We start from the raw sequence: 21161 nt of genomic DNA, 5'->3' as shown, positions 1-21161 counted from the left end.
TCCAGATGCAAGAAAACCTCCACATACAGTTCGCAAACTGCCCTGGAAGTTGGTGGGGCCCCTGGGCCCTCACCATCTGCTAGAGTAGGTGTCCTCTGAGGGGACAGGCCAACTGGGGGCCTCCTCAGTCATTGACGAGGATAACAGTGTCTTACTTCTGCAGAACGTTAATCACAGTCAGCACTGTACAATGCCTTCTGGAAAGAAAAAATAACCTTGTTCCCATAAGACAGGGCATCCTCCAAGTGAGAACAAGGAACACAGATCTCAGAGCTTCTCCCACATGTAGGTTACCAGGCAAGGACTCTTCTGTTGGTAATTTTGTTTATTATTGAATCAGCTTTAAAACACGTGATCATGTGAAGAAGAAATTCCCCAAATATGATGCAGCTCCCAGGCCTCAGAGCCAGCGCCGGGCTCCCGTGTGCGTGTTGAACAGGTAGTCTCTGCCTGTACCTGAGCTCAGATGGTCAAGGGAGAGAGAGAGGGCCTTGCTGGCTTTGGCAGCACTGCTTCCCTCCCCTAAGGGCAGGGAAAGATATTCCAGGACCCTTGGTGTGACCCGCCCCCCCACCACTACCTCCTCCTTGATCTGGCTTGTCCTCTCCCTGCTTTCTCAGCAAATTATTTGAGGTCTGGCTCAGATGCGCAGGAAGCATCCATGAGTCCCCAAAACTTGACATCAGCTCCCCTGAGCCCCATGCCAGATTAGTCTGCCATAATTCATGATGACAGTGGACCATTTGGGGGCCTCTCCCCTCACAACTTTCCCCCTATTTTCCCCCCGGAGACAGGAACCAGATCAGGGTCCCAGGTGTTTGGGAAACTGGCTGAAAAATGAGTAGGGGTGAGAAGAGACCCCATTCAGGGAAAGAGTAGATAGTGGATGTCTGGTGGTAGGCAGAGATATTGAGATGAGGTCTGGAGAGAAAGTGGGCCCAAGTGGAGAATGGTTTGGAAAAAGGGGAACTCACGGGAGTCCTGGGCTCTGCCATCAAAATGGTGCTGAGGGGAAGAAAGGAGAGTGTAACGAGGTGAACCCTGCCCATGGGGAGCAGGTGGAGGCTTGCCCCCTGAAAAGGGTCAAGAACCCACCTGCTTCCTGCATCCTGATAGTGCTGGTATGGATCCTCCCACAGGGACAGCCAGCCATGAGAAAGGAGGCAGGCTTGGCAGGGAGCACTCAGCAGCAGCCTCAGTGCCCACCGCACAGGATGGTAGGTTGACATACCAGGCTCATGACACTGCTGGGTGCCTGGGGTGTCTCCATCCTCGGGGCCTCCACGAACCCTTCAATGGATCCCTTAGTTCCCTGGATACTGGGGCAAAGTAGGAGCAGAAGTACAGGATAGGGCTCTGAGCCCCAGCCTGAGTTTCAGAGATGGACTTCCAGGCATAGAGGTAGAAAAAGGAAGCTTACCTGTTTAGCAGTAGAGCCTGGGTGGGTTTGCTTGATGTCTGTAGCACCTGGGTCAACCTAAAATGCCAGGAGGAGAGACCAACAGTGAGAACAGCAGCCCTGCTGGCTCCGGGAATCAGCACCATTCATCTCCACTTTTATTGGAGATAGCCTGTGTCCGTATGCACTGGCCACACTGTTATTCCCATCTTCCCCTGGGTTCAGTCCTGTGCTCACAAGAAACTCAGCATCTTAGGGGAAGGTCACATTTCAGGTGGAAGGCAGGGCTCAGGAATAGGGGTAAATACCCAATGCATGACAGACTCAAGAGTCTAAATCCCTTGACCTTATCCACAGCCATCCCATTCCAGACTGGGTTCTGCCAGCGAAGGAGACAACTTTCTCCCAGTGTCTCTCTGCCTCTAAGCTGATGACCCCGGGAGGGAGGGCAGTCCTCCTTAATATCATTCTGTCTGCTCATCAACTTGGGCAGTCTTGGGTAGAACCCACTGTCACAGATGCGAGGGCTGGGGGGCAGGCAAGCAGCACAGGGATAGGAACCCTACCGCCGCAGGAGCCAGCTGAGGAACCAGCCCAAACCCAGGAGGAGAAGGGCACCGGTCACTGTCAGCACCACCACGAACCAGGGCTCTGGCTGCCAGAAAACCTCCGTGTCTGTCACAAGCAGGGGTGTCATCCTTGAAGGCACCTGAAATGGGGCCACAGCTTCACCACTGTCCTGCCAAAACGCCCCAATCATCCAGCCTTCAAACCCCTCCAAGGGCTGGGCCATCCCACACCCCAGCTTTCTCCTCTGTATTGCCAGGCTCTTTGCACTCAGCAGTTTCCTCTGAAATGCCTTCCCCAATTGTTCCACCTCGAAAACTATATCTTTTCTCCCCACCCAGCAAGGGCCTGAGGACCCCCTCTCACTGTGGTTCTGTGGGTGCTGGTAGCCCCTGTGCTGGCCCTCCAGGGCACTATATGCACAATGACAGTGGCCGTGGTGCTGAGGTGGGGGGCAGAGGGGCCTGCATCGGCCACACAGATCAATAGCTCATATGTATGGGGCTGCTCTGGCCAGGGGGAGCCCAACAGGAGGTCGTTGTGCACTAGGACAGCTCCTTGCAGGCTGAATCGGCTCTGACTATTCCCTGAAAAACAGAGTGGGAGAAGAAGGGGACCGTGGCTGGCCTTGGCCTGCCCCTCCCCAGCAGCCTGGAGGGCCCCCATGGTCCCCATGGCCCTCACCTCCCACAATTCTGTAGGAGAAAGCCAGGCGCTGGGGCTCCTGGGCCACCCGACACGACACTGTGGTCACCTCCAAACTACGGCCCAGGTGAGCGTAGACGGTGAGTTCCTGAAATGGGGGCTCACACTCGGGGGCATGGTCGTTCACATCCTGCTGGAAGGTAGTCAGATCACCCACCCCCAAACCCCCAGTCCAGCCCCTCAGCCTCCTCCCACCACAACCAAAATCTCGGTGTCAGCCAACAGTTTCCAGAACTTTCCACAACAAGGCCCCAACCCTCTCCAGCCAACCAGTAGAGGAAACTGAAAGTGAAGTCGTTCAGTCATGTCCGACTCGTTGCAACCCTGTGGACTGTGTCCATGGGATTTTCCAGGCAAGAGTACTGGAGTGGGTTGCCATTTTCTTCTCCAGGGGATCTTCCCCACCCAGGGATCAAACCCAGGTCTCCCACATTGTAGGCAGATGCTTTACTGTTTGAGCCACCAGGGAAGTCAGAGGAAACTGAAGCACAGAGGAAAAGCAGAGCACCCGAGGAAGGAGATGAACTCTTTCTGATTCTTTCTGAAGCTTTGGGGCTCATTTACCTCAACCTCAATGGTGATGGTGCAGGAGCCTGAACGGTGGCAGGTGGGGTCCTGGTCTTGGCTGTGGTCAGTCAGCAGGACAGTGAGCCTGTACGACTTCTGCAGCTCATAGTCCAAAGGCCCCAGGAGGCGAACCTCCCCTAGAAGACGGGGCCACAGCCTCAGCTTGCAGAGTCAACCCTGGCTCCACCCTCTCCACCCAGCCCTGGGGTGGGAGTACCATTGAGACGGTCCACAGCAAAGGGGGCGGACCCGCCAGAGGTGGAGTACTCAATGCTGTTGTGTGGGTAATCCAGGTCTGTGCCCACCACAGAGCCCAGCAGGGTGTGGGGCCTTGCATCCTCACGAACCCGGAATGTCCGTGAGACACAGGTTGGGGAGAACTCGTTGACAGGTGTCACCATCACCAGCACAGGCACCTTAGCTGGAAGCCATTTGGAAGTCAGGGAGCTGGCCTGGTTGGCCTGGCCCTGCCCTGGGGTTCAGAGGAGGGAGAGGCTCTGGAGGGAGGGGGGCAGTAGCTCACTCAGGGGTCTTTAGTGGACACAACCCCACCCTATTGGTTTCCAAGAGAGGCGAGATGACGCCACCCTGAAGATAGGAAGAGGGGTACAGAGGAGTCCTGTCCTGAATGTCCAGGCCTGGGCGTGGTCACTCACTGGCCATCAGAGGCTGACCACTGTCAAGCACCAGGATGGAGGCTGTATGCTGCAAGCAGGTGCCAGGAACGTCACAGTCCAGTGTGTCATTCACCTAGCCAGAGGGGCAGGAGAGTGAGGCACAGCCAAGGCCTAGGAGAGCCTTGGGCCCCCTGGGCTGCCTCAGGCCAGGTTATTCTCACATAGCCTACCCTGACCTTCAGGTAAAGCGGGCTGGCTGCAACACCATATCCTTCGCCCTCATGGTCTCCACTCCCACGCGACCATTGGGCCACCCCCTCCCTGTCCAAGCATCCTACACGTGGGTCTAAGGGCAGGGTCTGGGTACCTCCAGGACTCTGTCTCGCAGGCAGAGGCTGGAAGCGCTGGCAGGGCTGTGGAACAGTAGTTGGTAGTCCAGGGTGGAGCCAGGAGAGTCTGGGTCAGTGCAAGTGAAGGTATTCACGACGGTGCCCACAAGCGTGGTCTCGGGGATCTGAGTCCTGAGAGCAGAGGGCGGGCGGCAGAGCGGGAGCTGGGGCAGGGCTGCGAACCCTGGCTCTCACCCAACAGCCAAGGTAAGACTCCCAAATACTCACACCAGCAGCGCTGGGAGGCAGCGCGGGGGCCAGCGGTTGACCGACTGCACGTCCACCCGGAAATCAAGCTCGGCGCTGTCCCACGGCCGGAGCTGCTCGAAAGCCTTCACCCGCAGCCTAGTGACCGCGGCGTCCGGGGCTTGCGCCAGCTCCAGGGGCGCGGTGGTTCGGACCACGCTGTCGACTGGGAGGGGTGGCAGGGCGTGGCACGCAGAGTTCGGCCCCGCCCCCAGGTCAGTCCCGTTCCCACCCTCCCACCTCTCCACGCCCACCTCTTAGGGCGCAGAGACTGACCACCTGGCCGCCGCCTCCAAGGCTCCTCTCTAACTCCGGGCCCCCAAACGCGACCTCGCCCCAGGTTCTGCCTCGGTTCCAGGCGTTGCAGGTCACTTCTAGACCACCCACAGAGGCATCCCCTTACCCGCCCTCCACGCCCCTCACCACGTCCTATGGAGAAGAGCCGGCAGGGCACCGGGGAGACAATTTCGTAGCGCACGTCGAAGCCCTGGGCGTGGACTTGAGCCACCTTACTTCCGGGAACCAGGTTTTCGGGAATGGTGATGTTCTGGGCTTGCTGCCTTTACCAGAATGGGAGCACTGGCTCCTACCTGCTCCCGGCAGGGTCTGCAGGCCCCTCCCTTGGGTCTTCCTTGGTACAGTAGCCAGCTGGGGATGCTCCTGCAGCCCTACACCTTAACCCTACTCCTGAGTCCCGGGGCTGGGTCCTGTCTTTCCCACTGTCCCCAGGGTAGGGGAGCCTTACGGGAAAGAGACCTGGCTGGAGGGAACAGGCAAAACTTTCACCATCAGCATCCCACGGCAGCTTCGGCCTTGTCCAAAGGTCACTAGGATCTGAAGCTGGAAGACCTGCCATGCACACAAAACAAGAAGGGAACCACGATGTGTGTCCACCTGTATGTGTGTGCCCAGCCCCCCTCAGGACCTCCATAAGGAGCCTCACATTCACTCTTCCCCATGACCTGTCACTCTGCTGACAGATATTCCTTTGTGTCTTACTCTTCTGGGTCATAAGTCCTTCTCTTTGGATGCACACAGCCCCCAAATGAGTAATATCTGAATCATTCACAGCATGAATTAGCATCGTAGAGTTGCCAAGAGCCAGTCACTAAGATGTGGAAGCTTTAAAGAAGGAACTTCTCTAGTCTCCTTCAGACTACACCTGCCGCTGTACTCAGAGTTTTCGCTTTCTGTGTGACTGCTCAGAACTTTCTCCTTTCTGTAAGGGGCACTGTGGGCTCCTGGAGCCAGGGATCCCTCTTCTTTCTAGAGCTCCAGAGCCCAGCACAGAACCAAGCCAAGGTGAGAGGACAGCCAGCATGGGGCAGCAGGTATGGGCTATGTCTGGGAAAGGCAGCATGATTGATGAGGCCAGAAACAATCCTCCATGAGGTAATGGCTCTGTCCATTTTATGCCCAGTCCATGGATATCGCCAGGTCATACTCACCTTCTGAGCCTGGCCTTTGAGTCCCTGGGATGGCGCCCACAGCTGACCCTGCCCATCGATGGAGAAAGGTCCGGGGAAGTACGGGGGGTCCTGGGCACTAGTGATGTTCATCTGACAGAAAAGAGATGCTGGAGGCCCCCTTCCCTACCACAGTGCCCCCAAGCAACCCCAAAATACCCCAAGAACCCAACATGTATCCGCCCACTCTCAAATCTCCTGTACTCTGCTACTGCCACTTACTCTAGCCTGGGCTCCCCTGGCCCTGATCCAAAATTGTGTCTGCTTTTAAACTATTCAGTTTTTTAAATACATTTCTTTTGGGGATTGTAAAAACGATTCAGGTTTGGTTTTTTTGTTGTTGTTGTTGTTTTGTTTTTTTTTTTGAGAATTTAGAACACAGAAGAACTTTAAAGAACTCAACCCCTGAGAAGTCCCTACAGGAACAGCCATAGTCACTGGGGGTTGGGAAGCCCTTAGTGACTCTCTCCAAGAACATGTATCCCACAGAGGCTCAGTTATAAAGAGTCCTTCTGCAGACTATTCTTGGCCAGGCAGGGGCTGGCCTTGGTCTTCCCATCTCCCTCCATCCTACCCCCCAACCACTGCCCACATGCAGGCCTCACCTGGGCTCCCTGGCCTGGGAGCAGCAGAGTGTACAGCGGGGTCCCAGGTGTGACAGTTTCTCGAACCTGAATAATTTCCCCAGCTGGCCAGAGGGGAGGTAAGGGAGGTTCAGGCCATGCCTGCCCCCCCCCCCACATCCCCCGCCTGCTGCCTCTGGCCTTACCTGGGCTGGCAAATCGACCAGAACACTGGTCACGATTAGGGTCCCGCTGAACATCCACAGAAAGCCGACCCTCTGTCACATGGTTGCCACATGTGAACCTCAGCTGCAGCTCATAGTGGTTCACTGTCAGGGCATCCAGCCGGGCTGAGCTGCTCAAGGTCATCTGTGGCAGGTGGGCAGTGCCATGTGGGGCCTAGGATCTCCACCTCCCGGCACCACCTCTAGGGCATTCCCTGGTGGCTCAGATGGTAAAGAATCTGCCTGCAGTGCAGGAGACCCAGGTTCGATCCCTGGGTCGGGAAGATACCTGGAGAAGGGAATGGCAATCCACTCCAGTATTCATGCCTGGAGAATTCCATGGACAGAGGAGCCTGGCAGGCTACAGTCCATGGGGTTGCAGAGTGGGACATGACTGAGCAACTAACACCATCACTTTCATACCACCTCTGACTTTGTGAATTTAGAGTCTGCCCTTCCCCCACTGTCCCCAGCTGTGCCCATGACCGTACCTTGCCCACATAAGTCCCCTGCCACCTGGTCAGGCTAGGTGGGTTAAAGAAGGTGGTGGGTGGCTGTACATGGAGCAACTCCAGGGTTGGTATGTATGAAGAGCAGTTGAAGGAGAAAGACTGAAGGGTGGCTCCAGGTCCCTGGCTCTCAGAGACATCTATGAACCAGGACAGGCAGTAGAGGTCTGCGAGGAAGAGATGATTCAGGCTAGAGACCCCCATGCTCATGGAACCAGGTACACAGAGTCCTTCCCTTTTGCCTTGGGGCCTGGCCATATCTTGGAGACAAGCAGCCAAGGTCTCCCCTTGTCCCCCACATCCAACCACAGATCGGCTCATTTCATGGACTGGGGCTAGGTCCTATCTTTCCCACTGTCCCCAGGATAGGGGGACAGTGAGAACTTGGGTGAGGAAGCAGCTAAGATAAAGAATGAGAGTCAGGGGTTCAGATCTTTGCCCTTTCCTGGCTCCCCCCAGCCACTGTCCTCCATGGTAGCTTATCTGAGAGGGAGCAGGACTCCACTGTGGACTCAAGGGGTGAGAAGTGAAGTTCCCCCACCCACCAGCTCCTCACCAGAGACAAGCAGAGCAAGAAGCAGCACGAGGGGCCTGAGCAGCACCATAGTGGCCTTAAGACACGACAGCAGCGGAGACTCCAGAAGGGCAGACGTGTTTTGTCAGGGCCACCCTGTTGCCAGGTCTGTTGTTCAAACACAGGACTCCTTGGCCTCCAAGATTCCAGCCCCACCCAGCCCCTGGTGACTGAGCTCTGGACACTATAGGTTATCAAGAGGCCTGGAAAACTCCATTTTTTCACTGCTCCCAGTGGATTTCCCTGTTTATCACTACCACGCAAAGATGCGAGGGGAGAGAGGCCAAGCTTCAGCTAGGGAAACTAAGGCTCATGGAAGTCTTGGTCATGCAGTTCTTGGAGACAGAACATGCACAGCAGCCAGGAAAAGTGGGCCCAGGCCTGCTACCCCACAAAGCCTGAACTCCAGCTGCTCACCCCCATTAGAACATTATCTGCCTGTGAAACCTGAGCCCAGCCATCAACAGAATCTCCCAAAATCTGTCTACGTTCAACAGACAAAAGGTATCCTTGGTGATGGAAATAAAAATGATGGTTACTTTGGGGCATAGCAATTGGAGGGGACAAAAGGTGGCCTCCTCGAGTGGCTGGTGATATTCTATATCTTGATCTGGGTGACACAGGTGTCTACAGATTTTAACATGTATAGAGCCATACCTTTAAGACCTGTCCATTCATCTTATTTACAATCATATGCCAGTTTTTAAAAGGTTGTCTTCACACGCTTTCTCCACCTCTTTGCCTCTCTCTTTTCTACCCACTTTGTTTGAGCTTGTTCCTCTCCCCATAAAAATGCCCTTGTCAGGGTCCTCAGAGACCTGCCAACTGTCCAGCAGTTTATGTTCTTTTCTTACCTCCTCAGCAAGCGTTTGATGCTTGCTCCCCTCGGCTCCTAAGTGCACACACTCTTAGTTTCCTCCCACCTCCCTCGCAGCTCCTGCTCAGCTCCTTTGCTGGTTCTTCTTCATCTTCCCTACCTCCACCCAGTGGAGTGTTCCAGGGTTCATCCTGTCTGCTGCCATCCTCTGTCCACATGTCCACAAATGGCCATTTGATTTTCTTCTCCAAGACCACTCTTTTCCAGTCTTGCTTGGTTGATTCGTACCAGTTCCATCCAATCAGTAGTTCAGCCTGGAAGTCTAGGAGTCATGCTTCTCTTTGTCTTCCCATACTCATGTATCAGCAAGGCTTGATTTTAACTCCAAAACATACCTCAAAGTATGTTTGCTCTAGACCTACCCAGATCCAGGCCCTCCCTTCCCTTGATGGATGAGGCAGGAGCCTCCACTCTTGACAGCAGAGTGGTTCTCCCAAAGCAGCGATTATCTAAACAGCAGCCAGCCCAGGTCATTACCTGCTCAAAAGCCCTCTAGCGCTCCCCACCACACCAAAAACAAAACCCTTTATTCCCTTCTAAAATGGCTAGGAGCCTGGTTTTGCTGACCTCTTCAGTCCTCTCCCCCTCCCCTCAACTACCACCATGAGAAATATCTAGGCCTTCCCTGGTATTTTCCTGTCTACTGACTTATCTAGTTTGTCTCCAGTTAGTCTGTGTCGTTGAACCTAGCCCTAGCCACCTCAGGGAACGGCTCTAATCCTTTGGTCAAAGAACTCCCTGCGGTAATCCCCTGCATTCACTCAGCCTGCCTGTAGTCCGGGATAGACAGGATGCGGGTGTTGGGAATCCCCACGAGAGGGCAGCCCTGCTTAGCTCGGCCGAGGCAAGAGACACGGGAGTGGGAGGCTGGGCCTCGGCCGGGGCTCCTCTCCGGTGCTGCAGCGAGGTTCTGCGCTCCCTGAATCCTCGGAGGGGCCGGACCCCTCCCATGACTTCCAGGGACGGTGGAGGCCAGCTCCAGGAGCGGATTCAGTGGGTCGGACCACGAGAGGGCCACAGCACTGCCGAACCCGACGATTGGGCCCGATCTACCCGCTCAAGGGCGCAGCCGCGGTACCCGTGACCTCCAGAGACCCCGGCGGGAGGGACCACAAATTTCCCCTGGGAATAAATGAGGAAACTGAGGCTGCCGCAGGGGTGCGACTTGTCCTGGGAGTCAGCTCAACGGCCCGGGACTACGGGGACTCCCGGGCCGGATCCCGCCAGGTTTCCAGCTACAGTCCCGCCCTTCCCCATAAGAGCTGCTTCTAAGGAGTGGGTAGTGGGCGTCAGGCTCGCCCACCCGGCAGGGCCCCGGGGGTGGAGCCACACCAGCCCCGCCCCAGCCCCATTGGCTGAGGCGCCAGGGGCGGGGCGGGGCCGCCAGATGTTGGGGCGGCGGCGGCGGCGGCGGAGGCAGCAAGAGCTGGGGAGAGGGAGGAGCCGCGGAGCCAGGCGGAGGGCAAGGGCGCCGCTGGCCGGCCCCCCGGGCCCTCTCCGCGCCGCTCTTGCTGGAGTTTGAAGAGGAACTGGCAGGCCTGGAGGGGGCTGCGGCACGGACATGCACAGCGCTCGGCTTGACAGTTTCCTGGGCCAGCTGCGCTGGGAACTGGTGAGGCTTGGGGGCGGGCGTGGCTCGTGAGGACTAGTGTGGGGTGCTCGGCTGCCTTCCTACCCGAACGACACTCGGATGGGGGGGAGCTGTCCCGAGTGCCCATCCAAGAGAGGATGGGGGCGGGGCGGCGTAGATGGCCCAGATGGCCCGCGTCGGGTTTCGGACGATTGGGAGCTGCGCTGGGCATCAAGTAACAGCCGCCCAGCTGGCCGTGCTGCTGGCGCAACGCAGGAAGTTGTGGGGGAGAAACTTCTTGGGCAGAACAGGGGCTTTTACGGAACGAAAAAGGTGGTGGGGCTACTACTGATGCCCCTTATTCCAGGCTGGCGTGTACCTCTTGTCTTCCTGGAAGGTGCTCTTTTCTTCTCTGAAAGAGGCTGCGGGCTTTGGGGAGCTGAATCCCTCAAGAGGCACAGGGTTCCCCCCCAGCCCTGAGCAAGACCTACTTCCCCATGCAGGCCCACAACCCTGCCTCCCGCCCTGGTGGCGGGTACCAACTTGCCCGGCTCTGCGTGCTGCAGCCTGCCGGACTGCCATCAGGTCGGCCAATGGGAGCCACACGAGCTTCGTGTGCCAGCGCCCCATGCCGACCTGGTGCCCGCTAGAGGCCTTGCTGCTGAGGCCTCCTGGGCCTTCTGTTTTGGAACTGGCCTGATCAGGCAGGGCGGAGTGACCAGCACTGCTCCTACCACTTCTGCCCTCTCTTCTTCCACAGCTGTGTGGCCGGGACACTGGCTCACCCCCAATGCCTGGTCCCCTTCCGCCACCCCCCAAACACCGCCCAGGCGTGCGGCTCAAGCACCAGCTCAGGGCCTCAGATGCGTTGGAAGAGGACTCGGTCTGTGGTGTGGAGGAAGAGGATGACGAAGTAGGGGTGACAGGAGACAGGAGTGCAGCCTTTGGGGGCCCCAGGGAGCACGGCCTGGACTGGGACTCTGGCTTCTCAGAGGTGTCGGGCAGCACATGGAGAGAGGAAGAGCTGCCCGTACCCCAGCACCCAGCAGCCTCGGCATGGCCCCCCCGGAGACAGCGCCTCTCAACCAGTGGTGTTGCCCAGCCTAGCGGAGCGCCCATGGCCCGGGTACCACCTGTCCACCGACCACGGCCCAAGTCCACCCCAGATGCCTGCCTGGAGCACTGGCGGGGGCTAGAAGCCGAGGACTGGACCACAGCCCTGCTGAGCAGGGGTCGTAGTCGCCAGCCCCTGGTGCTGGGGGACAATTGCTTTGCGGACTTGGTGCACAACTGGATGGAGCTGCCCGAGGCAGCGGGTGAGGGGGACAATGGGGGTGGGCCCCGTGCGCGTGCTCGGCCCCCCCAGTTCCTGCTGGGCCTCTCTGAGCAGCTGCGGCGCCAGCTAGCCAGGGCGCGCCGGGCAGCACTGGCAGGAAAGCGACTGTCATGCCCACCTCGCCCAGAACCCGAACTACCTGCGGATGTCTCACGCTTTGCAGCCCTCATGAGTTGCCGCAGTCGGCAGCCCATCATTTGCAATGATGTTGTCAGCTACCTCTGACCCTGCCCTCCAGCCTGGGACAATAAAGGCCTTTCTCTGGACAATCCTGGTTCTGTACCCCTCGAGGCTCCAGGAGGCAGCGCCAGCCCTGCAAGGCACAACTCAGGCAGGCGAATCAAAAGAGCCTTTTCCCTCCCCTGCAGGGGTCCTTGTCACGCCTGTGTCACACGCCATGTGTCTGCTCCATCACCCGTCCTGTCCACTGAACACCTTCCTTCAACAAGTGTTTATTGAGTGTCTGCTGTGGGCTTGGGACGCAGGGCTCGGGACGCAGGGCTCAGGATGCAGGGCCCGATGGAGCTGGGCGGTGGGGCTGCTGCCTTGTCACAGCTTGTAGTGCAAGCGTGGAAAGTTAGTGTCATACTCCTCGCCCTCATAGCCAAGTTCCAATACCAGCACCCGCTGCCCAGGCTCCTTCTTCACCAGCTCTGTCACCCTGGCGTGGGGGGAGGGGGTGGGGAGATTGGATAGGTGAGTGGTGACACAGAGTGTCCTGGCATGGGCTCCAGGGTGCTGGGGGGCCAGAAGGAGCCCAAGCTAGGAGCAGGAGCAGCCCAAGACAGGAAACATCTGAAAACTATTTTAGGAGCGGCTGGCGGGGCGAGCAGGAGGCAGGAAGCTGTGAGTCCCCTGGGAGTGGGCCGTGAAAGGGGAGCTGAGGAGGGTGTGGAGGAGCTGGTGGGGCTGGCCGAGCCGGCAGCTCCTAGAGGCCCCTCCTAGAGGGCTCCTGGCCCTTACCCCACCCCCAGCCCGTTTGCTGGCTCCATTTGGCAAAAGAAAACTTCAGGAAGGTGTGAGGGGCCCAAATGGGGTTGGGAAGAGGAGAGGCTGCGCATCCCTCACCTCCAACCTCCAGGGCCTGGTTAAAGCCAGGTGCGGGCTCACCTGCGGGACAGGTGCCGGGCCTGTTTTTCCTCAGACCATCCTGCTGAGTAGAGCTGGGCCGACCCATGCAGGAGCATCGTCACCCTCAGTCCTTGTAGCTCCTAGAGAGAGATGGGTCAGGGGCCAGCAGGGCCAGGCCTGGGAGCAGGGCAGAACTGGGGCACACCTGGATGTGGGCCAGCAACGACTCCAGGGTCCTCTCGGGCTGCCCAGCAGGCACTTCCAAGCGGTCCCAACAGGTCCACTTCAGGTGATGGAACTGGGGGGTGGCAGTGGGGAGGAGTGAGAAGCTTCTTACACACACACACCCTCTCCCTGCCCCAGTTGCCAATAGCTTATGGCCCCTTTCCTAGGGGAGGAGCTGGACTAGAGGCAGGAAGCAGAAGCCAGGGGGTGGGGATGGAACGTGGGATCTGGGCCCAGAATCTCAACACCCTCCTGGCCTGTGCTGGGACAGGAAATGGGGCTATGGGGCCCCCCGCACAGGGAAACAGGCGATCCATCACACAGGCTGATTGTGTGTGTGTGTGTGTGTGTGTGTGTGTGTGTGCTGGGGGGGGGGGGGCAATGCTTCCTGAGGAAGCGAGGAAGCAGAAGCAGGGCTGCTGCAATCTCTGATAAAGCTGCCTGTTCCTCAAATGTAAGGCTGGAAGAGAGGGTGGGGGGCGGGTACATCCGGTCCCCTAATCCTTTACCACCAGGGCCTTGGACTTTCTCATAGACACATGGGTGAGGGGCACAGTGACTTCAGTGGGGACACAGTCCACAGAGGACTCTCTTCCTGTCCCTTTGTTCCTTGTTTCTTAAGTCTTGGGGTTCTGGTACCCAGAGCTGAGGACATAAGGGTGGCAGGCAACCAGGGACCAAGACTAGAGGGGTTCTGCCAGCTCCCCAGAAAACAGTGAGGTCAAGCTGAGACAGGACCAGAAGTGATGTGGGGGACCCTTCTCCTCCCTTCCCCCTCCTCCATAGACAAAGGCAGCTTGTGTTCTAGCTAGAGGAGGGGCCCTCACAAAGGGGCTCTGTGTGCTGTGCCCTGAGGGACCCCAGGGCTGCTCAGCCTAAGCCCAGTGCCGGCCCATGACCTCTCCCCTCTGCCCTGGTGAGAGAATTCTCTCCAGACCCTCTCCTGTGTCCCCAAGGAAATGCCAACTTTTACAGAGCCTGGGCACACAGCCGGGGCATTCACAGCCCAACACTTGAAGGAACACATATGCACACAAGCCCACACGTGTACTCAGGCAAAGCCATGCAGGCCCACATCATGAAAGGGCCCTGCAGCCTCCTCTGGCACACAGATGTGCAAGCATGCTCCCTCCATGGCTACACACCACGGAGCCAGGGATGCCCAGACCCGGGTGCCCTCACACTTGTGACAGGAATGCACACCCTGTGACAGGGTTGCACACCCCCATACCCATGCTGGTGAGCTCAGTGCCCTTTAACTCAGTTGAGGGGGGCAGGCGAGGATCCCCATGCCTGGCAGCCTGACGTTAGGCTCTGTTTAGGGCTTGGGCCCTAGTCCCCCCTCCCCCTCAGGGAAGGCGGGGATGGTGGGGGATGGATGTCTGGCTCCACTAATGAGTTAAAGCTGCAGCTCCCCCAGACCTGGAGGGTTGGGGGCTGGGGGTGGCTGACGGCTGCTTCCTGTGTCTGACAGGTCCCAGCCTGGCTATGCAGCAGGGAGGCGGCTGAAGGAAGTCTTGAGGACTCCCCCAGAGTCTGCGTCCCACGAGAGCCTGAAGCTGGAGTAGGGCCTGTTTGGGTAGGTGCAGGGAAAACTCAGGTCTGGTACAGGTGAGGTGTCCAGGGCTCACCTTCTGGATGTCTGGGGCCTTAGGTACCCAGCGGCTAAAGTAGTTTTCAGCCAGGTGCAGATAGCTGTGGCGAAAGGCGTGGCGGGGCCGTGGTCCGCCCACCACCTTGTACAGCTCCAAGCCCACCAGGCCAGCCACGGCCGCTGTAGTGGTGACAACGGCTGGGATAATCCGGCCCACAATTCGCTTGGTCTGCCAAGGACAGGAGATCTGATCTGGGCCCAAGGCCTAAGGCTAGGGTTTGACCCGCCACCTCCAGGCCTGAGCCCCAAGGGGCAGGTTACCTCAGCATGGCTAGCCACTGGGATCGCATAGTTCTGAGCTCTCAGGCTGGCCGCTGCCACCACAAAATCCACGTGGAAGTTGCTGTCATTGTCCTATGAGACCCAAGGCACAGTTGTATGAACACTGTCCCAGTGCCCCGAACCTGTGCTGCTGCACAGGTCTTCACACGATTCTGTGCTTAACAGGTAAGGAGACGGAGGCTCAGGGAAGCTGAGCTGCTTCTGGGATCCTTCAGGGAGGAAAACTCAGGCCCAGGGACTTCAAAACTACCTACTTAGCTCTTGACCTTCCCCATCAACCTCTCTGGCCCAGCCCTTGACTCCCACTTGGGCTCTGACCTTCTCGAATGTCAAGGGTTCAAGGGAAGGACCCTTGCTCCAGGTCTTCAGGTCTTCATGCAGTTGCTTACAGCCTGTGGGGAGGAGGAGGAGGGTTAAAACAGTCCTTAGCCCCCAAGTCCTATACTCTTCTTGAGCCTGCCTGCCTGTCCTTGGTCCCTGCCAAGTCTACCACTTACCACTTTCAAGGAGATCCCTTGATGGATGGTGCAATCTCTTCTCTGGCAGCCCTAGCCCTCACGTTATGTGTGCCTGCACACACACACACATACCTAGGTGACCCTGTCCTCATCAGGGGGGCCACAGCTAGTTGCTCCCCAGGGCCCAGTGGTTTGTGGAGTTTTTTTCCTTTGCTGAGAGTTGGCCAAGGGAATGGGGTGGTGAGGATGGTAAATAGGAGGGAGAGGACCTACTCTGGGACCAGGGGATGAAACCAAGGCTAGAGGCAAGGTCAGAGGGCCTAATAGGTTGTGACTTGGCTTCAGGGGCCCCAGACCCATCTTCTTTCTGCAGCACAGGCTGAGAAAGCTCAGGCCTTTGGATGGCAGCATAGAGGGCTCAGGGCCGGGGACCTCACCAAACTCACCAGAAGGCGAATCCAGCTCCAGCTCACTAGCAAAAATGCGGTCCAAGTTCTGGGGGTCAGGCAGTGGCAGCAAATTCAGTAGTCCCCTCAGCGCAGTCTGGTCCTGTGAGCCAGGCAGCCTATGCATCTGGGCATATAGGTTGGCAGCTGCCAGCACATAAAGGAGGTGTGTATCCTGCAATGAGACCCAGAGGCTCATGGGCCTGAGTGAGCATGTGTGGGTGCGTGGGGCGGGGGTCAGCGCCCACTTGAAGATCTGTTAGAGGGCCTGCCTCCGCCTCCCATGTGGACACCCACATGTGCACAGACGTGGCTGTCTCCCTCTCAGCGTCTCGGCATCGCTACAAAACACAGAGGTGCTCACCTCTGCCCTGAGGGGCCACATTTCCATCTCAGGGCTGCCCAGGGACCCCACTCACTTGGCTGGCATCAAACTCCAAGGGCTGGGGACACTGTTTGGGACCCGACCAGAATGGAGTTCCATCCTCCTGCACCTAGGGAAACACAGAGGCTGCTGGGCTCAGTCCGGTCGCCCCCAAGCCCTCAGCCTCCTGGCCCCCAGCCACCCACTTTGTCAGGTGGGTAGGTCCTCAGCAGCTGTGTGATGCCATAATGGAAGCGGAGCTGCCAGTGGCCAAGGGCCCACAGCACGCAGTCTCGCCAGGTCTGTGGACGCTCTGTCAGGACACCCCGCATTGTCTGCAGGAGGGGCTGCTTCTGCGACTTAACCAAGCCTTCTGGAGATGAGAGCGCGCTGCGGACGGTTGGGAAAGCTTGAGGCTAAGCCCTGAGCCTCTTGGTGTTAGGGACCCCGGACTCCCATTCGCCCTTGTCGGGGGTCTTACTGTGGGTGGCTGTTGATGGTCTTGGCAGACTCACAGAAAAGGTCGTCAAACTCACCCTTGGCCCACTGCGGGGGAGGGAGAAGCCATGAGGTGGCAGTTAGGAAATAGGTCTGGGGCAGAGGACTGAGCCAGGCAGGTAGGAGTCTCCGGGGTGCCTCCCACCTGCACGGTGTGCTCGGTTGTGGCAGGAATGTACCGCACGGTGCAGACAGGGTCGGGGGCATCTTCAGAAGCTGCATCAGAGGGGGCTTTGTAGTTCTCAGTCACGTGCGGTATGAACACACCAGCGCTACCCCGGGTGCCTGTGGTGCCTGCCTCCAGGAGTGGTTTCAGAAAGTGGGTGCAACGAGCAGCTACGTAGTCCCCTGGCAAGGGAGGCAGAGGGTCAGAAGTGGGGCTGGCACTCAGACAAGAGTGAGTTCTGAGGCTGGGCACTCACGGGCCTCGAAAGTGTCCACGGCAGCAGCCACGCCATCCACACCGGAGAAGAAGTCGTCCCCAAAGATGTGCTCTGTAGTGGGATCCAGCTGGAGGTTGAGTGGGGTAACCTGCAAGTCTGCATTCAGGCGGCGAGTGGCCTCTGCAGCCACCTCTGCCTTTTGCCTCTGAGAAGAAAGCAGGAAGATGTTGGGGGTGGGGGAGGGGGGTACTATGTGAGGACAGTCCAGGACGTGGGTGTGGGGAAGGGTCGACACTCACGTGAATGTCCTGGGACCTGAAGAGGAACTGCCGGCTAAGGTTGGAGAGCTCCACATGGTCCATGTCGGCAACGGTCACGCCCCCACTGCCCCCGGCCCCCAGGCCCATCAGGGCAAAGCCTTTGAGCAGCTCGCAGCCGACAGCGCCAGCACCCACCTGCCGGCAGGCAGGAGCAACCTTAGCCAGAGGGCCAGGCCTCACCCCTCCGCACACTCCCAACCTCACCACATGGCTCACCAGGAGGTAGTGCTGGTGGCTCAGCTTCTCCTGAAAATCTGCCCCAAACACTGCGGTTTGCCCATCATAGCGGCAGCGTCTCTAGGGAACACAGACTGGGCTTGACGACGACCACCGGCCTGTGCTGGGTCTCCCTCTCACTCCCAGTATTCCAGGTCAGGACCTCAGGACTATTCTTCATGTTTCTCCCTGTGTCCTGAGTTTAGCTAAGGCTTGCATCCCTACCACACGTTCTCACCGGTGCACAGTCCTCAGGGTTGGGAAAGGGGTCCCCATCTTCCGGAAGGCAATCCAGGGCATCGAAGTACAGCCACTGGTCCAGGGGCATAAACTTGCCAGAAATCGCCTGTAAGTCAGAGCTTTAGTCTGGGGACTCTTGGCACCTCCTAATCCCCTGAGATCCTGGCTGAGGGCTGCACCCAGGTTGGTGAAGCTCCTAAGGCTGCTCTCTAGTGTTGGGCACCCTGTGGCATCTACAGTGGCATCCACAGTGACCTCTGCACCCTTCCCAGCCCCGCGCTGTCTCTGCCTGTGCCCACCTTCAGCACTTCCTGGGCAGCCACAGCACCTAGCACGGCTGCCATGGGGCTCAAGCCACCAGCACTGCTCAGGGCAACTGTCCGCACCAGAGACTCATCCAGCTGCTCTTCCAGAGGCTCTCCTTCTGTCCCCTTCAGTGGTCCCATGGCCTGGGCCAGGTCCACCACCATCTCTGCATCAACCTAGTGGGTAGAATTCTGTTAAAGCAGACCCACCCTGAGCTCCACCCCACATTTGAATCCTTCAGGCAGCCATCCCCCCTGTTCCACAGAAGAAGAAGCAGAAGCCTGAGTGGGAAGGCCCCACTAGGTGATCCCTGGTGCCAGACAATGGCCCTGGAGGCTCCCCCAACCTGGGAGCAGCTGCCAGGCCAGATCTGAGGGGTGAGGAGTGGCATGAGTCCCCAGGCTTTGTGCTTGGCCCCTTCATGAACTCAGCCTCTGGTCTAGGGCTTCCCTGCTGGCTCAGATGGTAAAGAATCTGCCTGCAATGCAGGAGACCTGGGTTTGATTCCTGGGTTGGGAAGATCCCCTGGAGGGCAGGGCAACCCACTCCAGGATTCTGGCCTGGAGAATCCCTATGGACAGAGGAACCTGGCAGGCTACAGTCCATGGGGTCACAAAGAGTTATGACTGAGCAACTTAGAACAGCTGGTCTAGAGATAAGTATTTATCAGCTCCCCACAGCCCATTGTGTCTTCTTTATATGAGTGGGACACTGCTTCTGGGTTCAAACTTTGATCCGTAAGATAGTCACTGTCACCTCCTGGTAGGTGAGGCCCCATTAAGACAGAGGCTAGGGAGAGGGGCATCGGGGCCACTCACAGGATCCCAAGGCTTGGGAGGGCGGCCATGGAGCTGCTGGAACTTGTGCAGTGAGCGGAAGGACTGATGCAGGCAGCGGGCACGGTGAACTTCCTGGGGACTCTGGGCCACCACACGGGGCTGAAGGAGGGCTGTGTCCAGGGGTTCCTTCAGGGGGCACTCAATTTAGGGTCAGATCCAGAACCCTGTGGGCCCCTCGAGGCACCCAACCCCAGATAACCTTGCACTCACGTGGCTGACAGTCTTGGCTCTCTTGACCTCAGTGACAGCCCCGCCACGTAAGTAACGAGAGAAAGCTGTTGTGTCTCCAATCTCCAAGGTCCCGTCCTCTGGGGAAGATTGAGCCTAGTCAGCATGCCCTCTGAACCTGAGTAGCTCGCCACAGCCCATCCTGTCTTGCCTCAGCATTCTCAAGGTGGGACTTCCCTGCTGGTCCAGTTAGTTAAGAATCCACCTTGTCATGCAGGGGACGTAGATTCAGTCCCTGGTCAGGAAATAAGATCTCAAACACCATGGAGCAACTAAGCCTGTAGGCCACAGCTAGAGCCACGGAGGACCCCACACGCTGCCACCAAGACCCGAGGCAGCCAAATAAATAATTAAAACAAAACAAAATTCTCAATGTGGCTCTGCCCTGAGGAAGGTAGAGAGAGACCTTATCTCTAAAAACCAGGCTGTGTCCACTCCCACAGGGGCCTGGGTGCTGAGCCTGGAGTGGGGTTGACATACCCCGCACATGGAGAGGCCGAGGATCACAGCCGTTGAGCTCCACCATGCCCTCAATGCCTGAGAAAGTCACCCAATCCCCTGTGTGGAAGTGGTGGGCATCAGCCTCTTCTCTCAGAGTGAGAATGCCAGGGGAGCCCTGTGATGAGAGGCGGCCTGCTCAGGGGGCCTAGCCCTGCCTTTCACAGGCTCCTTAGTAGGGGTAGTGCCCCCCGACCCCAGCACCCACCTGGGAGATGTGCTGGATGGTGGCCATCAGGGGTTCCGCCTCCGTGGGGTCCTGCACAGTGAAGTTCTTACCGAAGTCACAAAACAGCTGCCTGTGGCAGGGTGGCAGGGGTCACTGAGCTGACTCAGTGTTTAACCGCCACGGTTGTGGTGAAGGGCAACAGGCACTATGGCAAGCCCCGAGGAATTGGGGGAAAAGTGCTGGGAGAGGCTTGGAAACTGGAGTTTGAAAGATGTACTGAGCAAGTCTGGAGGCTGGGGTAGAGGAAGCAGACGAATGGGACTGGGGACTGTGATCATGAGGGGAAAGTGGGGATAGCCCTGGGGTTGGGTGGAGGGGCTCCGGAGCAAGCCTGGAACTGGGATCGCTTGCTGCCTGTGATGTGGCAGGCTGGGCGAGCCATCTCACCCGACAAGGCCTCGGGTGTCCGCCATCAGGAAGCAGACTCCATGCTCATGGCACAAGGTTCCCACTCTCAGCTGCTCCTCCAGCCTTGAGGCGGTCAGCACCACCACCTGAGTGGACCTCATGAGATCAGTAGGGCCAGAACCAGTTTGAGCCCACCCTGCTGCTAAGGGCTGGGGGTGGGGGAGGTTGGCCTGGAGAGTAGGGCTGGGAGGGCACCTGGAAATCCAGCAGCAGGTCCTCGGTGATGTCGCCTGTATAGACGCTCACCTGAACGGCTCCATTGAGCTCAGCCAGAAGTTTTTGAGAGGCCTCAGCCCTGCTCCTTCCCAAGTCCTGCTCTGAGAGCAGAAACTAAAGAGATGCCCAGACTGGCTTTAGCAAGGAGTTTTTTCCTGGGCCCCACCCCTACCCACAGCCCCCCCAGGAGCCTCACCTGGGCAGCCAGGTCAGACCAGCAAGTAGGATGGGGATCATGGAGAGTGAGGCTGCCCACACCCATCAGGACCAAGTTTTTGGCCACCTCAGCCCCCAGGCCCTGCAGGCCAGACAGCAGCACCTTGGCTCCCTGAATTCTCCGCATGGCCGGCAAGCCCAGCACATACCTGTGGGCAGGAAGAAAGAGGGCAGGCAATTGGAAATCAGGGGTTAGAAGGCTACCCTGCTCTCCTCCCCACCCTGAGCCTCACAGCTGCCGCGAGTATAGCTCCTTATCCAGCGACTTGGAGGTCTCCAGGGTATCCATCCTGAGGCCCGGGGCTGCAGGGCTTGTAGACAGGAGGCAGTGCCAGCAGGAGCCAGTGCCCAGCGGTGGCCAGTGCAAACAGGAGCTAAGGCTCAGAAATGAAAGATGCAGCTGGCAGCTTTCTTCCTGGTTCCTCTGTCATTTCGGGTAAAGCAAAAGTGAAAGT

General features: G+C 58.2%; 3 protein-coding genes across 12 annotated transcripts; 1 reads left to right on the top strand and 2 right to left on the bottom strand.

The window, feature by feature from the left end:
- Window positions 1-307: 307 nt before the first annotated feature.
- On the bottom strand, window positions 308-7913 carry CDHR4 (cadherin related family member 4). 6 transcript variants are annotated; one of them, XM_042236199.2, is made up of 19 exons: window positions 7809-7913; window positions 7235-7419; window positions 6726-6888; window positions 6562-6644; window positions 5939-6049; window positions 5236-5339; window positions 4914-5050; window positions 4473-4656; window positions 4223-4376; window positions 3895-3988; window positions 3456-3659; window positions 3236-3375; window positions 2651-2804; window positions 2333-2553; window positions 1966-2108; window positions 1421-1477; window positions 1232-1319; window positions 975-1005; window positions 308-456 (listed from the first exon to the last, which is right to left on the bottom strand). In XM_042236199.2, the coding sequence occupies exons 1-19, from the start codon at window positions 7855-7857 to the stop codon at window positions 401-403; spliced, it is 2358 nt and encodes a 785-aa protein (XP_042092133.1). In that variant the 5' UTR covers window positions 7858-7913; the 3' UTR covers window positions 308-400. The 6 variants fall into 6 exon arrangements, with proteins under 6 accessions (XP_042092133.1, XP_027813422.2, XP_042092130.1 ...); XM_027957621.3 differs by having other exon boundaries at window positions 2651-2801; XM_042236196.2 differs by having other exon boundaries at window positions 308-1005.
- Window positions 7914-10150: 2237 nt separating this feature from the next.
- Window positions 10151-11878, top strand: INKA1 (inka box actin regulator 1). The gene is made up of 2 exons (XM_015102416.3): window positions 10151-10315; window positions 11034-11878. The coding sequence occupies exons 1-2, from the start codon at window positions 10265-10267 to the stop codon at window positions 11832-11834; spliced, it is 852 nt and encodes a 283-aa protein (XP_014957902.2). The 5' UTR covers window positions 10151-10264; the 3' UTR covers window positions 11835-11878.
- A 167-nt stretch (window positions 11879-12045) lies between these two features.
- On the bottom strand, window positions 12046-21132 carry UBA7 (ubiquitin like modifier activating enzyme 7). 5 transcript variants are annotated; one of them, XM_027957618.3, is made up of 24 exons: window positions 20940-21132; window positions 20687-20855; window positions 20470-20604; window positions 20254-20360; window positions 19846-19936; window positions 19620-19755; window positions 19122-19219; window positions 18891-19037; window positions 18066-18248; window positions 17765-17872; window positions 17527-17607; window positions 17290-17445; window positions 17030-17195; window positions 16753-16955; window positions 16591-16655; window positions 16316-16499; window positions 16165-16239; window positions 15746-15920; window positions 15160-15233; window positions 14821-14913; window positions 14537-14728; window positions 12886-12978; window positions 12720-12820; window positions 12046-12270 (listed from the first exon to the last, which is right to left on the bottom strand). In XM_027957618.3, exons 1-24 carry the CDS (start codon window positions 20993-20995, stop codon window positions 12159-12161), a joined length of 3000 nt encoding a protein of 999 aa, XP_027813419.2. In that variant the 5' UTR covers window positions 20996-21132; the 3' UTR covers window positions 12046-12158. The 5 variants fall into 5 exon arrangements, with proteins under 5 accessions (XP_027813419.2, XP_027813420.2, XP_042092129.1 ...); XM_027957619.3 differs by lacking the exon at window positions 12886-12978; XM_042236195.2 differs by lacking the exon at window positions 20470-20604.
- Between the last annotated feature and the right edge of the window lie 29 nt (window positions 21133-21161).

Source organism: Ovis aries, chromosome 19 (genome assembly GCF_016772045.2).
Source record: "Ovis aries strain OAR_USU_Benz2616 breed Rambouillet chromosome 19, ARS-UI_Ramb_v3.0, whole genome shotgun sequence".
NCBI classification, from domain to species: Eukaryota; Metazoa; Chordata; class Mammalia; order Artiodactyla; family Bovidae; genus Ovis; species Ovis aries.
Note: the sequence above shows the minus strand (reverse complement) of the source record. Positions and strands in the feature narration are given on the sequence as shown.

Coding starts and splice junctions, on each gene's coding strand:
- UBA7 (XM_027957618.3), bottom strand. CDS start 20,995: ATGGATACCCTGGAGACCTCCAAGTCGCTGGATAAGGAGCTATACTCG. Junction 17,608..17,764: donor ACCCTGAGGACTGTGCACCG/GTGAGAACGTGT, acceptor TGTGTTCCCTAG/AGACGCTGCCGCTATGATGG. Junction 16,956..17,029: donor CGTGGACACTTTCGAGGCCC/GTGAGTGCCCAG, acceptor CTCCCTTGCCAG/GGGACTACGTAGCTGCTCGT.
- CDHR4 (XM_042236196.2), bottom strand. CDS start 7,857: ATGGTGCTGCTCAGGCCCCTCGTGCTGCTTCTTGCTCTGCTTGTCTCT. Junction 3,989..4,222: donor TGCGAGACAGAGTCCTGGAG/GTACCCAGACCC, acceptor CCCTCTGGCTAG/GTGAATGACACACTGGACTG. Junction 2,554..2,650: donor CTCCTACAGAATTGTGGGAG/GTGAGGGCCATG, acceptor TCTGTTTTTCAG/GGAATAGTCAGAGCCGATTC.
- INKA1 (XM_015102416.3), top strand. CDS start 10,265: ATGCACAGCGCTCGGCTTGACAGTTTCCTGGGCCAGCTGCGCTGGGAA. Junction 10,316..11,033: donor GCCAGCTGCGCTGGGAACTG/GTGAGGCTTGGG, acceptor CTTCTTCCACAG/CTGTGTGGCCGGGACACTGG.